This window comes from Chironomus tepperi, unplaced genomic scaffold, assembly GCF_022539635.2.
Source record: "Chironomus tepperi strain 1889 unplaced genomic scaffold, CSIRO-AGI_Ctep_v1 contig_68, whole genome shotgun sequence".
Taxonomy (NCBI): Eukaryota; Metazoa; Arthropoda; class Insecta; order Diptera; family Chironomidae; genus Chironomus; species Chironomus tepperi.
The window spans coordinates 657,727-675,756 of NW_027226190.1; the positions used below are offsets into that span (position 1 = coordinate 657,727).

An 18,030-nucleotide genomic window follows, 5' to 3' on the forward strand; every position below is an offset into this window, starting at 1 on the left:
CTTCCGTAAATAACATTTAATTCAGGATCAAGGGAATTTCCACATTAGTACAAAATCAGTCCTCAATTTTTTAGAAAATGGATATGACAAAACTTTACACAAAAGTCTAATCAGCTTCAATCTTCAATAATAATTATCCATGTATACATAAAGTTCAAAAGGAAATAAGCAAGGCATGGATACCTGAGTAAATTCAAAGTGTATTTCGTACGATATCTTAAGCAAATGCATGTCCAATAAGCAATTGAGAATGTAAATCCACAAAACTTAATTGGACCATCTGCTGAAGTTACCGATACATAAATTACTTAGCGTTTCCGCATCATCCATGCCTTAAAAAGTAAAAAAAATATATTTTCTTGGAAAATTTCTTTTAGGAAGCCAAGCATGTCCTTTTTTATGCGTTCAATAGATTACTAACTAGCTAACAATTTCATTCATAAGTATAGATATTGTTGATATATATAATATGTTGATTCCATCATAAAGTCAAAAAAAAAAATATCAAGGATGTATATGAAATAGATAAGGTAGGAATAAAAATGAAGCAATAAAAAGTAAAAAGTTCTTGCAGATAACAACATAATTATATTAGATATATATCCTTAAATATATGCACAATTGATTTACAAAAAAGGAAAAAATAAACCTTTTAGTTACTTAATATCTATTCTTGGCATCATCTTTACTTATGTATAATTTTGGGGGTCCTCGCTTTGCATAAATTCAATTTACATACCCTAACATACAAACAGTATGCTCACATTAATGATGATAATCAAAGCATGCTTTTTTCATACAAATGAGCATGCTCACAATAGTGAGAGACTGTCTGTTAGGGATATGATGAAGTCATAGACATTTATGCATAGCGAGAAGTCCCTTTATTCAGTGACGCATCCAGTGAGTTCGATGGAAAATTTTCATTCAGTTTTTAAAGGTTTCCTGAGAAAAAAAAATATCCCAAAATTCCTTAAAGTTTTTCTATATAATTAAAGCATAAGACTCTGTCTGGATACGCTTTACTATATTATTCATTAGTAAAATATCATTAATTAAATTAAAATCAGTCACTTCAATCAGTTTTTTTCATTGCCCTAATCCATTCATCTTTTTTTTTATGTATTCAGCATCTAATTTTCATAGTTAATGCTGCATAACTACCATTTCACCATAGTCTGTGTCACCAAAAAAAAAGATCGCTAAAATATCATGTAGCCAATGATATACATTCAGTCGATAATGTACAATGCAAGGAACATGTTTTATTTTTGTGTCTTATGATTAGAACCTGATATCCTTTAAATAATGTTTAACTTTGTTTAACTGTTATTTTGATTCTCTGACACGTATAGCGACGTAATAAGGTTCTCAAATTGATTTGATTCATCTTCAAATTTCTCAAGCTGTTTCGCGAGATCAACTTCAACGTCGTCTTTCTCTTGTTCCTCTACATCTTCAACCGTCGATGCGAATGATTCTAATGGAGGTGCGTTGAAACATTCACGATAGAATTTCGCGAGATCGCCAATTGGTGATTGATTTGCGAATGGGAATTGCTATAAAAGAGAGGATTAGATAATTGTTAGTTATTTCTATTAACAGGTTCTCTTTAAAGCAAACGTATTTACCAATTCTTTCAGAAGCTTTTCATCTTCTTTATTCTCTCGTAATGACCATCTTGATTGGGATTTTAATGAACTTGGCGATGTGCCGCACACATTATCTTTTGGTGATTGTGATAATTTGGCTGCTTCAGCAATTCTGCTGTTGATGTTATTAAGATTATTGTTATTATTATTATTATTATTATTTGGTGACGAGTTCTCATCATTCTGCGAACTTGATAATTTCTCGCTCTCTGATGCTGCTTCTTCACGTGGCTTTCTTAACAGCCAATTAAATGGAGGTGTTTCAGGAAGTATAAAGTCATCCTCTGTATACTGTCTAATTCGACTGGCATCAACAAATGCACCGCATCTCATTGGCTTATCCAAGTCAATTACTTTCTTATCATTACTGAAATTAAAAGTGAATCACATTGTTAGCTGTATGCCTTAATAAATATTTACAAATAATATTGATGAAGCTGATAAAAAATTACTATATAAGTAAGTAGCTTCCATCTGTTTATTCTAAAAGTCATCATTTTGAAGTTTCTTTTTTTTGATGAATTAAAAAAAAGCCTTAATAATACACAGGGATCATCATTATTAAGCTGATATGTATTTTCTCTCAATTGCGTCTTATTAATTTTCACTAAAGAAACTTCTAAAGTCATCAATATAAGAAATAAACAGCCATTATATTCAACTAATGATGCTTTGACCTCGTGACGTTAATCCAAAATTCTTTTATGGACGTCCTTTTATGGCCATTAAATCTTAAGATATTGCTGAGTTGTTGTCTCATGGTACTTTAAGTGACTAAGTGGAATTTTTTGATGGCATTTCCATATTGGAATTTGGGGATCTCATTTCTCTTTATGACAATACCTTCAGAATGTCAATTCTAATAAAGTACAGAAGCACCCAACTTAAAACAAATTAAAGTTTCCTTTGAGGAAATATGACTGACTTTCTATTAATTTTAATGGATTTTGTGCAATGCTAGTTACAGTTGTCTAAGGAAATGTGTGGGTAAATTCGTGGGATGTTGTGGATTATCGTTTTGTTTCAACGATTGCATTTGTGAGGGTTTTACCAATTAAACTTGCTTACTTTTATATCTAGGAATTCCATTAAAGTGAAAGCAGCTCTTTAGTCTGCGGAATTTTAATAGACAAAGTTTGCGCAATTGCTAAGACATTTTTTAACGGCTGTAATTTTGAAGTATAAAGTATGAAGTTCAAGATTATAGCTTTTAAAGTGTCTTTGGAAATAAAAGAATAGAATATAATAATTGAGGCCAACGAATCAGCTCTGTAGCAATATTCCCATGGACTTGATAAAGCCATCAATGTTCGAATGTCCCTACTGACGTACATCGATATAAAGAGTATACCTAAGTGAATTTAATTATTTATTTAACCAAGTTCAAGCTTGAAATGACGCAAACATTCAATAATTCGGCCTCAATTTTTAAACAAATGTCTCCGATTTCCCAGAAATTCAACAAAAAGGCTGAGACTTTTTTCGCAAATACTCAATAAATCTAGTATATTTAATATTATTCATGCAAAACTATTCGTAACGAAAAAATTATCACACTTGGCAGCTGTGAAACAAATATGGGGACTTTATATGGCAATAACGCCCCAATAATTCATTGAGAATTTCCTAGGAATTTACACTACACACTATCGTAGTAAACTGATTATTAATTAAGATTTATGACTTATTTTCTAAAACTTTAGAATATTCTCAGTATTTCAATTAACTTAGGCACAGCATCGATATCAGACAATTCTGAATATTCAATTGATATCCACAAAATTCCATTCTGAGGTAAGCATCAAACCGGTTCCATCGATAATTTTTTATCAGCTTTAATCACTTTATTCACATTATTGATACTTACTTCTTTTTATTATAATTTGTATATCTTAAATGTTTTGGACTCAAGTCTTTAAGGAAGTGATCACTTTTCAACATAATTGTATTATCACGTCCAGTTGGCGTTGGTGAAATTGTCATTTTTGTTCTATATGCGACCGCCATTGTAATTGTGCCGATTTGTGTTGTCAATTGTCCGACCCGAACTTGCTTATAAGATTCGCCTGCGAATGATAGAAAGCAAATGAAATGAGTATAAAAAAATAATATTCAACTGCTGAGTAAAAGGAATCAATCACAACTACATCTTCATATTTTTTTTAATGACATCACAAACTTTATTTACGCGATAAGACTTGTAATTAAGTTGTGTGCAAACAAAACCGAACGTGAATACGAATAAGCTTTATCGTTCTGTCTCATTCTATCCAACAACTAAGAACGAAGCTCAATTGAGATTATTTATTATCAAAGCAAAAAAAGGAAAAAAGATGAAATTCATCTAATCAAATATTTGTTCATGCGATAATTATGAATGATTAGAATTGAACTTTATTAGAGTCGATAGAAAGGCGATTGCACTTACTTCTGCAAATACTAGTTTATGACCCATTAAAAAAAAATTACAAAAATAAGTTTCATTTAACTTTTTAATTAGTCAATTTTGAATTATGCTAATTAAGTCACACTGTGTATTCATGTGACCGTTAATGTCATTGACAGATAGTCCTCAATTCAATTCAAATTCCAGTAAACAGCTTATTAAGCTTATTCCTGATGAGTTTTGCACTTTAAATTTCTAATTAATGAATAAATATCATAAGCTTGTTTAAACTACAGCTTGTTAATACATTCACTTATGAGGTTACCTAAGGAGCTGTTTATTTATTCATTGTGCTGCTTAATTTACTTCCAAGAAATTTTTCATTACGTGCGAATGGCTTCTTCGAGCTCAAGCTTAAGCACTCACGTTATTTCATCTTATCATTGACTTTTACATGATGCGTAGTTCCAACAAAGATAATGTCTTTATCTCATGTCAAATTCCTTTGATATGAAGTATCAAGGGATAAAGATTAGAGCTTTATTTATGATTGTTTTGAACTTAAAGCTGTCTAATTGGATTCTAATGTTCCTTTACTGTCGCCTAAGATTCTCATCAGAGTCAGGCAATGGAATTTCCCAGAAATTTATTTAAATGCAATATTTCGATGCAAAACATCATTAGCATTAAATAAATATTAAGCATCAAGATTAAAATATAAATGTGATTTTACTGTGTTATTTTGGAACAGAAATAAACTCCATAATGGGAAAACCCGACTTTGTTTTGATCATCTTATTCATGAATTTCAAGTTATTTTTAGACAAGCATTGAAGATAGAAAAAGTAATACATGGCATTTACATTGCTGTAGATGGTGCAAATGATTGCTTAAACCCAAATTTGTAGAATGTCAGGAAATAAGGAAATGACATTAAATGTGAATTTTAATGGAAATACATTTGATCCGTACAAGAATGATCAAGGTGTTTACCACAATATTAAACGCTAGGCATGGACACGACAATTAGCTTCATCCTGAATCAAGAGAATTTTGATGTCTTCCAATGTAAATGCCTATAGCAAACGAAAGACTGCAAGAATTACTTCAAATTCCCCAAAAATTTAATGAAATTTTGAAGTTTTTTGAATAAAAACTATTTTTATGTCGTAATAATTCAAATTATTGCGTTTTTGGTCAAAATAAATGTAAAAAAACATGGTCTCGAAATCAAGTCAAGTCGACTTTTCCATACAAAATCCAAGTCGGCTTTGAGCTCTACCAGACTCTACACATCAGACTTATGCAGGAACAATAGAACAGTCCATAAATTGTACAAAACAACCATCACATATTAATCAAACAATTCCTAAGAAAACAGTCCATTTAACACACTTTACTGTTCAAATCAATTCCGCTCAAATCAAGTCTAGTGACTCGATTCCATGATTTTATTGACTCAATTGTTGACAAACAAAAACATCTGATGTAACAGAATTAAAATACGATATATAATTAACAGAATAAATAAATAAATAAAACCTTTCCATATCAAATCACGTGCTTATCATTTACAACTTTATTTTTTTAAGGAAGTCATTAACAGTTCTCGATTTACATATGTGACAATTTCCTATTATTGTGGATAAATGTTTACTTAAAAGAACCAGTTTAAATTGACTAAAGACAGTTCCGTCAAAACAACAACAAAAAAAAATTAAAGCTTTTGGAGATTTCCAAGTATTAATTCGAATGTTTGTGTCTACGACCTTCACGGACTTTTAACGTAAGAGAGCAGCAAAAAATGTTGAGCAGGTTAGGTAGATTTCCCTCTATGTCTATTAATATGCTCGAGTAAGAAAAAATGTCGAAATTGTGAAAATGCTGTAACTAAAGTCATTAGACTGTTTCGGAATTTGACAATTGTACAATTTTGGGTACCGAGCCATATTTAGTCAAATCTGCAGAAAGCATTAATCCCACATCAGGACTCAATTTAGTATTTTAATAGTATTCACAACTTTCCGATTAAAAACAACAATTTTTAGAAAGGAATTAAGCAGGAATAATAAGCACAAGATAATAAATTATCATATATTGCTTCAGCATAGCAACTGACCGCTGTGAGAATTGTTTTTTTCATTATTTACTGCTTTCATGAAGTAGCTTAATCAACTAATGCGGTTTTTCCACTTGAGTATATACACCGTTTCTTGTGGAACTATTTCAACAGAATGTTTTAATTTGAGCAACTTAGCAAGCCACCAAATGAGTCTTGGAACTTACTTTTTTTCACTTTTTAGCGTAACAATTGACAATTAAGTCTCATTAAAATGCCATCAAGCTTGTTTACGGATATTATTATTGCAGTCACTGACATATAATTACATTGTTAATATTGAATGAGGGGAAATTAAGTATAAATCCATAAAAAAAAATCCATCAATGCTTTTCATTAATTCAAATTTGATTTCAAAAATTCAATAAAAAAATATATTTAAATTAATTAAGCTTCAATAACTCAATGTATGTGCATTTCAATTGACTGACTGTATACTTAATGCACATCTGTGTTCGAATGCTATTAGCATGTGTTAGTTTGAATACATTTGTAATTTGCTTTAAAAATATGTGAAATATTTATTTTTTTTCTATTTTTTTATGGCGCCAGCTTTAAGTCTGGGTGTCAAGTAAAGGCTTGCAGTATTAAATGTCTTGTTACAGATAATGAGGTTTAATCTCTATTGCAAAAATATTAATTTGCTTATGTCTCAAAGGTCAAAATTCATCACCGCCCGCTGTACTACAACCAAGCAAGCAGAGTTGACAGAAGGTAGTCAGTCGTGACGTACATAAAACTTGACCTTTGTTAAATATACGTCAGTAAGTTATTTTTGGAATTTTGCTAAACTTGAATGATTTGCTAAAAATAAAGACGTGAGGATCTTATGCCTACAAATCATAATTAACCGCAAAAAATTCAACTCTGATTACACAACACAGTAATTATAGCTTGTTGCGGCGCTGCTAACGAATTAAAAATAAAATATGCAATTTAAAAATACTCAACATGATCACGACTTCTTTGCATAGAGGCTATATATAGCATTGAATCTTATTTGCAAAAAAATCAATCAATAAAGCTCTTAAGCTCAAACTGATCTTCAAGGCTTTTCATCAGGAAATTAATTCGCTGTTAAGTCAGTGGAAATTTTTTCCTCCTTTCCATTTTTTCTCATCCATAGTCACTGTCGAAGCTATAAGCTTTTTTCATAAACAGTCTTGTTTGTGCAATATTGTTTAAGAAAATATAAGATCCAAGTGCAAATAAACTGTGAGTAAGTTGCTAACAGTCGACTGTTATCAGCACATCGCGAGAAAGTGCATACAAATATTTATTGTTCCCACTAAGTTTGTAATACTCAGCACAAATTTTTTCAATAAAAAAACAACTTAAGCTTTATGTACTTATTTATAAATTTTCACGTGACGTACGACTCGAGGCTTATCATTAAGGTTTATGTGCTTTAATATATCATTGCTTGCATTATTCCTAACGACGATACTAAGAATTTGTTACAAATATTTTTCAACAAGAATTCTGGGTTGCGATAAAAAAGTAACAAAAAAGCTTGCAATGTGACACAATGTTATTTTATGGCTTTTGGCACTGATTTTAACGTGAAGGATTTTAAAATGTGACGGAGACATTTGAATGTAAAATATTTAGTGATTCTGAATTCATTGTGGACACGTTTACCTGTTTTATCAGGAGTGGGCAACCTGTGAGCAGTCAATTCTTTAAAATGCTATGAACCGTATGCTGTGTGCTGTTTCAGTCGAGGCTAATGACTAACGTGAGCCGCAAAAAATAAAAAGTTGCGCATCACTGTGTCATACAGTTGAAAATTCATTTTTATCACTTTTCTTGGAAAAAGCCTGTTGATAGTAACAATGTAGCACTTGGTATTGATAACTGGCAACAGGCAACGAGTTATAGAGCCAGTTTTAGAGGCCAACTGAGAGAAGTAATGAAACAGAGCTGTCGGCGAAGTAAGAAAGCAAGTCATCGCTATTTGCAACCAAAACTCATTACTAAGAATTATCCAGAAGCCTAATAAACAATTAAATATGAAGCACAACCCTCATAGTTCTTGTAATTATATGTCTTATGACACATAAATCTAGAAAATTCCCTAGACGCTGCAAGTCATGTTTTCATGCGCTTCTTCTCCCCTCTGTTTATGTTGTTCATAATACAGAATATTCGAGAAGCCCAAATATTTATAGGAAGTGACTGTTTCAACATTTGTAATTAAATATACAAGTTTAAATCAATGATAAGTGAAACCCCAAATAATTTGACAAGGTAAACTGTTTTTTGAAATAATTTTCAATTTTTAACAGTGGAAATAACAATGAAAAAGTATCTAACTGTAGCTGTAATAAATCCATTAGAATTATAATGACTAAGACTATCCCATGATTAAAAATTCGCATAAGAATGAGAAATTTTCATCTAAGATATACAATAATTATGCATTTAAAATTTTTTGCAATTTTTTTTACAGACAAAACAGTTTAAAAATCTGAGAAAATATGGAAATTGTAGCCTGGCGCCAAATGAATGACTAATATTTATTAGACTTATAAAAATTGTTGTTTTTCTTTCCTCAAGTTATGTAAAGTGACGTGACATTTGTCGCTGTAACGTGACAATTATGTACACAACAATTACAGGAACAGAAATTCGTTCTCTTTACATAAAAGCACTGCGTTTATCATAGTCACTAAAGTCATCAAGTTTTATGTCCAAAAATTTTGATTCGCTGGAAACAACTTTTTTCCACTTAAACGCTCACATGACAATTCTAGCGAAGTGAATCACACAATCTGATAGCTTACATTGTAAAAATACAAAAAAAAAGTCCCGAGTCTGATAATAAAAAAACATGTATTCGTGCTTATGGTGACTTCCTTGATGACAGTGTAAGTATATCTTTAATTCATTTCTATACTTGTGGATAATATGAGGACGTGCATTCGTGACATTTCTCATGCACTTTTGCAAAAAGGAACTAATAATAGAATTATATCTACTTATATATGCACAGAAAGTCATCATATGAAGGTTTGTTTACAGCACTTTTTTTGTAGTTTTTTCTTAATAAATTATTCATTCATTCATTCATACACAAATTAACTGTTTGTGTCTATTTTTAACTTTATTTTTGCGTTTACATTTCCAATTATAACCATGTAATCATAATCCGACAAGATTCATGCATGTGTGTATGCCTACTTAGTAAAAATATCAACAACTTTCGATTTTTATGTATTATTAAATGCCATTAATTTGATGATATTCAGCAAACAATAATAACAATACTATTATTTGCTTCCACAAACAGCCAGCATTTAAGTATGTGTAAACACACTTAACAATAATTTATTTGATAAGAAGCAAGTCAATGACATTCTAATTTAACCGAGATTGTTTACTGTTGAGTGTATTTGAAGCATTCCATTCACTAACAAAAATAGCATACATAGTAGATGCAAAAATATTTAGTCGCATGCTCGAAAAAAAAACGGTCAAGGTTGTAGCAAGTGTACGAATATGATCAGCATGGAAGGCATATATGCTATATGCATTATTACTACTTCAGTCTCATTCGTACTTGAAATTTTATTCTTTGTGTCATTTTATATTGATTTATTTTCGTTAGGAAGAAGACGGAACTGGAATTGGGTTAATGATTCAACAGACCTTGAATATAGGAAAGCAATTTACTATCAATTTATAAAGCATTACATTTACAGCCCCTTTCTGGTTATGAAGAAGAAGTTGTGATTTATAATGGTAAAAAATTCAATTAGACTCACCTAAATTGTAAGGCTGTGGCTCACCACTATAAATTCTATAATAGATATTAAATGAATCAGGGTTTTGTCTCCTGCTTAGCTTATATGCTGGTGTAACACGTGTTATCGATATTAACGATTTTAACAATATGCTCATACGATTATAAACTGTATAGTTTGCCTTTAATGATGGATCACTTAATTCTGTATTAATGTTTAGTGACCAGATCTCTAATAACATTTTATCGCCCTCAACAGTTTGAAGGCTGATTTCCACACATAATGGCAAACGATGTGTCACTGTCTCACTTTGACTCAATTGTAATGCCTTTTTTGTCTCTGCTAGTACGTCAGGATGATCCTGTATGGCAATATTAAACTGGAAAGATAGAAATGACAGTAAAGGATTAGTTTATTATGCATTATACTGCTTACAAATGATATTAATATTTATATTCGGGAAATTTCCATGAATTCAGAATAAATTTATTGACGACAGGCAAATAAAGTATAGTCATGTTCATTCCTTCTCATCTTTATCATATATACGTGGAATTATTCTCAATTCCTTTCTGTTTACGAAAAACTGTTTACACAAAATAAGCCTCAAAGTCCACACAATATTCTCTGCTAAAGGTTACAATCGAGAACCAACCATTAAAGAAGAAATTTTGAAATTTGATCCCTGATCTTCTTATAAGCACTGCCATTTAATTTTTGAATATTTTCACAATTTGACTTTGACTTTTTCTTTTTTTTTGCATCGACGATCCTCTCGAATATCATTGAAGTGTGACTTCTTATGCATATTTATTAGCTATTGTCTGGCTTTAACAAGCTCAGCTTATCAACAAGCATGTAAGAATATTATATATATGGCTTCATATTGAAACTTGCTGAATCATAAAAAATTAATGCTGCAAAAAATAATTGCACAACTAGCTAGCCGACTATGAACAAAATGTTAAACGGATAGTGAACGCCAAGTGCCAACAAAATAAGCTTCATATTTATAAATTCACTGACCTAATAATAATATCAAATTAACAAATATATGTGTGGCTTTAATTCAATTACGAAATCGTATATTTAGTACCAAGCACAGCACATACCAGAACTTTTAAAAACCGTAAGCATGTGACGATAACAAAACGTTTGTTTACAAGACGAAAAAAATACACAAAAACAAGAACAATGTCATCTATAATAAGCAGCATGTATCACTAAAAATATTATCTTCCTGATTCCTAAAAATATATGAGAACGACCTTGCTAACCGGAATTTTTATTTTTCTTATAAGAGAACCGTTGTTTACAACTTTACATGTAATTTATTCATATTTACATTACTCAACATGCTAAGCATTCATATTAAGGCTAATAAGAAAAAAATTCATATGAGCTGTCTTTGAAACACAATAATTTGCATTGGACACCTCATCACAATTGCGGAATTCTTCAAATTCTTTTCATTGTTTTATAATCATCGATTTAAGTACGGATTGCATAATGTATGCATATATTAATTATATTATAGCAATAGCAAGGACGTAAACTTGAAAGAAGTGTGAAATTCAGCTACTAATTAGCAATTACAGCATTTAAGTATTTTCCAAAAACCCTTATAATTACGTTCGGAATTGACATTTTTATCAAACAATAGTTTTTCATCACAAAGCCTTTGTTTCTAGTCACTCAAAAAGCAGGCAGGCAAGCAACAGCTTAAAATATCTTTTTTTATTTTATTTCATTTCCAAATGAATAATTCAATCACTATAATGAATTGGAATTGATTATCGTTTAGGTGATCGTTATGCAATTGATTAAGGTATAGAAGTTTAATCGATTGAAAGCTATACGAAAATCATGAAATTGGTGTAAAAGTGAAATTTCACTAGCTGTCAACTTTCTATCAATCATTTTTAAGTAACTTATTTCGTGCGTGACTATACAAAGATTGGGTGTACAAGATTTGCTGTAGCTGACTGGCTGTCTAGAAACATTTCTAATGGATAACTGGTTTGATATACTCAAGGACTGTTAGACTTTTATGACAGCCATCTGCGGTTTGATAAACCTTATTACTTAATATTTTAATCTAAGTAGTTATGAGATAGTCTACAGAAATATTGAGTATAAAACTTAAAACTTTATGACTTGAGGCAATATGGAGTTACTTTAGTTCTTCCCCTTTTATTCTTGAATATCAAGCATTAGACATGAAAATTTGCTAGTGGAAGTGAAAGGCATTATGGCCGAATGATTATGCAAGAGATATATATCCAATATCTGCAAACTTCAAATTTATTCAGACATCCGTTCAGTTTTTGCCAAAAAAAGTTATATGTAAAGCAATGCCATGCAAACTATATTTCGCCATAGCTAGTTCGTCACCAAAATATTCAGTCGTGTATGACGTCACAAACTAATTTGCGAAATATAAGCAATGACCTAAGTATAGCATTTCGACTGACTCTCAGCAATAAATGAGGAATGTAGTCATTAGTGCTTAGTCCATAAAACCAAGCTTAAATGCGCTCAAACCAAATTATGAGAAAGCAACTTAAAGACAATTAAATAAAAAACTTCATGTAACTTCCATGTCATGACTTAAATAATGATACAATAATGTAAAGCACACAAAAATATTTATTTTGTGTATGGTGTGATGGTGCAATTGTTCAGTACTTGGAAAAAATATATTTCCATACACAAAGAAGACGAGCACATGAAAATATATATATAAAAATCTTTGACTGCTTATCTTCTTCATATCTCCTTTATACTGATTTTCGTATTTTTTTTATTGCTCATTGTAAGATACACAACAAAAGTGCTGCTTATTTTTAGGCAGTGGAATTATTCAATAATATTTGTTGTTGTTCTCTCAACATTGGATCAAGTCATGAGAAGCACATACAAGACAAGAATGAAGAAAAGAGTTAAAAGAGAGATGAAAAAAAAAATGATTTTACTATTATTGAGTCTATTTATAGCTCACAGCAAATTCCTTTCTTCTAAATATGCACATAGAAACAAAAACAAGTTACTCATTCATTGAGTACAGCGTACGACAAATTTAGTTGCCGTATATCTCGCAAAATAAAAAAGAATTTTTTATATGCAATTTTTTTGCCAACGCGGCAAATATTTTTTGCCTGTTTTCCTTTCCTTCGTTCGGTCTGAAACAGGCGAATAGAAAATTTTATTGATTTTAAAGCAGAGACACTTACTCGTCTAAATAAAAGTGGTCCGTAGGAGAATTCAAAACACGTTTTTATATTATTTTGTCGAGATAAGCGTGTAGAAAAATTTATGTTAAATATCTTCACAAAAAAAAACAGGTTCAATCCACAATTGTCTCTTCTTATTTTTTTAATCACTTAGTTTTTCGTTATTCTCACTTAATTAGTTACTTCTCAGCTTCAACCTTTTTAAGTCACACACAAAAAAAATTATATTTTCTTTCTTTTTTATTCGCGAAAAAAGCGTGGGCTTTCCTCACTCGCGATATTTTAGTTCCAATTTTCAATTTTCCACAATAAAACTATCAACACAATTTAATTAGCTTTTATTTATCCACAATTGTGTGATATCAATAAGTTCAATTATAATATTTTTATAGCGATAAATGTATCCGTAAGAACCGGATGAAACTTTATTCACTCAAGTCTGTTTCGTAAATGAATGTCGAATGCTAAAACTCTACGAAAAAAGCAAGTCTACATGAATACACACACCCATGCTTATATTCAGTGGCAGATGTGTACAAACGTCTATTTATCCAACGTGAAACTCATGCTGTAACTGTTTGAGCGAAATCGATTTTTTCATGTCTGGGTTTAACACAGTCATAGCCATTTGTGGATGTATTAGTGGAATTTTGTATATGCACAACATTCCATTTGTGTCGCATTCGTTTGGCGCATGATATTGTATATGTTCATGAATGAAAATAATCCACGTAATACATTAGGAATTGCATTTCATATAAGTGCTGCATATTTCAAAAAATATCATAAAAATAAATTCAACTTAAGAAAGAAGTTAAGTGCATTCCAATGGTTAAAGAATGTATTCAGCACAGTACTTTGGCGCGAAGTTTGTACAAGATCATGCCACCTCACTAATACATCTATAACTAACTTCTTTTATGACTTTTAATAACAACAAAAATTTTATATATATTTTCTTTCATCTCTCCTAGACATTTTCCTTCTATACGCATGCTATGAGCTATATTATAGATATCTGTAGACATTGTCTGAGTCACGTATACACAAAAAATCTCTCTCTCCTCATTCCTACTCAATTTACAATCGACTTTCTTTGTAGAGTCTAAAGAACTCTCCTGATTTATTATTATTATTTCATTTTCAAACGCATCGAGGTCATTTACAATAATACTCTTTCCGTTCTACTACTTGTGCTGTACACACAAAACAAAAACATTATCATCATCGATGCAATTTGTTTGTAAACAGGCATTACACACTCATTTCATATTTATTACTTCCATAATTCATCCTTCATAAAGAAAAGAGTTTACCTTTTTCAGTGTCAATGTGCCTGAGAAAAACAAATTGAAACAAAATTCAAAACAAGTATAATATGTGGAATGTGAAAAAAGTCATGTAGACACTAAAATTGGCATTTCTAATTCACACCAAGAGTAAGAATTTGCATATGATAAGATGACACAAAAAATATTTATTTCAGTGTTGCTAGCACAGATTCTTGAGATGACCTAAAAGCAGTAGATGTAAGCTTATATGACTAGAGATTCTATTTTAAGAGGTGCAAATTTGTGATTTGGCACTAGATACTAAAAACTGTTGCTATCCAAAACGGACATTTGTCAATACTTGAATCAATAGTCACTGACAGCTCAGTATCCTGCCTGATAGCAACTCTGAGTATCAATTTATTGATTTTTCTTCTTAAATTCCTCGTGGAGCACGTGTTCTTAATAAAGAAATCTGATCTGTTGCTGTTTGATCTTTTCATTTATTTTAAATTTAAATAAAATCGCAATTTCATTCAAAATGACTCTTTTTGGCAATAATGATGCAGCCGTGAAATTATAATTTATAGATTATAATCCGCGAGAAAATCCATTCGGCATTTAAAAAATGTCTTATTGGATTTTTAAACTACGTGCCTTAAATAGCTGAAATACATTGACAAAATACTATAAAAATAATTTAATGTCAATGCTGATAACAAGACGCACGTGCTGCCAAAAACGTACAATAAAGTTCAAAGAAGAAGTAGAAAACACGAGCTGTGCCTTCATGTCTCATTCTTTTCTTTATCAACAATTGATATTTGCAATTGCTCGATAATTTTAAGACGCATCAAAAAGGCGCCAATAAGCTGTCATGATCACATCAAATAAAGTCTGAAAGTATACACAATTCAGTCGGTGAATATAAATAGGAAATTTGATACTTTCAGTCGTACTTTTTTCAACGTAATTCAAGAAATTTATTTTCTTTATTTAAAAGCTAAAGGAAATGATTATTCAATCAACAAATAAAGAGTTGCATATTAATTCGAGAATATTCTTTAACTTATTTTGAGATTTTAATGAAAAGTACAAAGTCTGAAAAGTCACGACTAGTTGATCCTCGATTTAGCGACAATAATTTTTAAAAATCACGAGATTTAAAGCTATGAATATGCAAAATGAAGATTAATAAATTTAAAAGTCTTATGATATTTATAGCTGAATGCCAGTAATAGAGAGCTATAGATCAAGAATAATTCTGACTCATTCTTGCACCCGGATAGAATTTACACAAACTTCAATTCCTAGAAATTAATCATGTGATGCAGATGAATAATCGACGGGATTTATGAGCATTTACTATGACCCTGAACATTTTCAAATCTATTCAAAATGTAAAGATCCCCAGCTGTAAAGATGGGGAAATACCAAAATCTATTCAGAATAACAGCCTTGTTCCCTTTGAAGCGTTAAAAACAAGTAGCAATAAGTCAAAGAGCATCGAAAAATAAATCATCTCATTCATACTACATTGTTATATTCACGTCCAAAAGTGAACTTCAATACAGATAATTTATTTCTAGACAGAACCAAAATGGGTTAATAAAGTTTCACTTTCAAGCACGAAAGACCAATAACGTCATGACATTGCGGACATTTATTTACGCAAAAATATTTAAAATTCCCATTAGTTAATTATAATTGTTATATAACGAGGATAATTGTATTAGTATCAGACATACTTTTCGCTTGTCATGAACACATTGTATAAAATTAGCAAGCTTATGGTGAATTTTTAGTAACCACATGAAAATTACTATATAGGAACAGTAAGAACTGCATTCATTATATAATAATTTGGGGATAATTAAATTACGTCTCATATCAGCTTGCACTTGAATGTAATTAGAAGCTTAGAACAGAGCAATAATCGTAACAAATATTTATCACTTGTATTAGAGGCTGTTTACTAGTCATGTCAACCTTGTCATAAATTTTTCATAAATCTATGTGCTGAGATGTATTTGAGACTGCCTGCAGTTTTTTTGTCTCTTTTAAATAAGTAACTAGTAAACAACTCATTTCCTATCTCACTCATTTTGCATCATCATCATCTTAGTCGACTCTCTGGCCATAAAAGTTATTTTTAAGCTAAGTAGTAAATAAGTATCTAGGAAGCTTCTTTATGATTTTTTTGTTTCGTACAATATTTATTGTAATCATCCGTAAACAATTGGATGCAACAATTTAGTCATATTCATGAGAAGAATTTAAAATTAGACTTAGTTCTTTAAGTGTGAATCATCTGATGTTTTTGAAAGATTTGATACTTTTGTGTCACTCACTGACGCTATTTAGATAAGACTACAAATATGTATTTTGATAATAAACGAGCCTGCATAATGTATTCATTTAAATGTAAATTTGTAGTTCTCATTTAAACGGATCTGAAATTACAGTCAGTCGTCAGCATAGAACTAACAAATTGATAAATTAAATACTCCCAAGCCCATTAAATTCCACATTTACTAATATTTACAGTCAGTATTAATATTAAAGTTGAATGAATTCTTTTCTTTGTGTACTACATGTCAGTCGATTAGCTTAATTGAAATTTGAGATTGATATTGGTGGATATTGCGTTTAAAAATTCCATTTGTGCTACTCATGACTGACTATCTCCTTAGCACTCCTTTAGCTTTCGAATGTACCGTTATTCACTAACGCAAATGAAAAATGTAAAATCGAACACGAAATCACAAAGACATGAAGAAGAAAGAAGACGAGTATTTATTTTTATTAAAATCAGATGTGCAGTTTCATTGGATGTAGAAAACAGCTGATCTGTACCTATTTCATCATAACATGACTAAACATAACAATACATTCAATGATGTGCTTGAGAGACATAGAATACATAAAAATCTTGTCACTAGCATAAATTAGAATAAGAATTGTCAACAAGACTCACGGAAATACCCTTTTTAATAAAATCTGACCTTTGTTTTCGAAAAAATCAATACTTTTAAGATTATTTCTTCTTACTTACCCAATCTGTTCCAGCAGTACTGCATTTTGTATGCACCAAACCACCCAATCGACTTTGAACTATCGACTGTGTAAACTTCAATGTCAAAAACTTTATGTATTTATTTATCTCCATTTTTCTATTAATTTTTTAGCTTTTTTTCGAAGAAAAATATTTTTGTTGTTTTTCTTTTATTTCCTAATGTTTTTCCTTTAATCTCGATTGATTAATTGTTCAATAAGTTCACTAGATTTATGTTGACACAATTAAAATATCCATTTTATGTTGATTTACCAGTTAAAATATCTTTTAATGATTTTTTTAGTTAATACACTACAAAAATATTAAAACAGAGTATGTTCAGTAAAAAAAGTCATTTTAAATTTCAAACGACCGTTGATGAATGCTAAAATTATCATCATAGTGCTAAAATATTCAAAATATTTTTTGACAGTTGGTGTTTGAAAAATTTGAAGCAGTTGATGTTAAATGCCTCATCAATAAATCAGACTGTTAATATAATTAAGAGCAACGAAGCAAAGTGTATACAGAAATGCAAAAAATGCTTGAGATAAACAAAATCATTTAT

The 18,030-nt window shown here is 30.4% G+C and overlaps 1 protein-coding gene across 1 annotated transcript; it reads right to left on the reverse strand.

Annotated features, from left to right (window-relative positions):
- Window positions 1-1,245: 1,245 nt before the first annotated feature.
- On the reverse strand, window positions 1,246-17,671 carry Atg13 (Autophagy-related 13). Its single transcript, XM_070653609.1, has 5 exons — window positions 17,463-17,671; window positions 9,925-10,282; window positions 3,520-3,718; window positions 1,632-2,019; window positions 1,246-1,559 (listed from the first exon to the last, which is right to left on the reverse strand). The coding sequence occupies exons 1-5, from the start codon at window positions 17,574-17,576 to the stop codon at window positions 1,323-1,325; spliced, it is 1,296 nt and encodes a 431-aa protein (XP_070509710.1). The 5' UTR covers window positions 17,577-17,671; the 3' UTR covers window positions 1,246-1,322.
- Between the last annotated feature and the right edge of the window lie 359 nt (window positions 17,672-18,030).

Bases quoted from the DNA above. Each gene is read 5' to 3' on its own strand.
- Atg13 (XM_070653609.1), bottom strand. From the start codon at position 17,576: ATGGAGATAAATAAATACATAAAGTTTTTGACATTGAAGTTTACACAG. The intron at 3,719-9,924 runs GTGAGTCTAATT...TATCATTCGCAG, and splicing joins GCCACAGCCTTACAATTTAG to GCGAATCTTATAAGCAAGTT. The intron at 1,560-1,631 runs GTAAATACGTTT...TCTCTTTTATAG, and splicing joins AAAAGCTTCTGAAAGAATTG to CAATTCCCATTCGCAAATCA.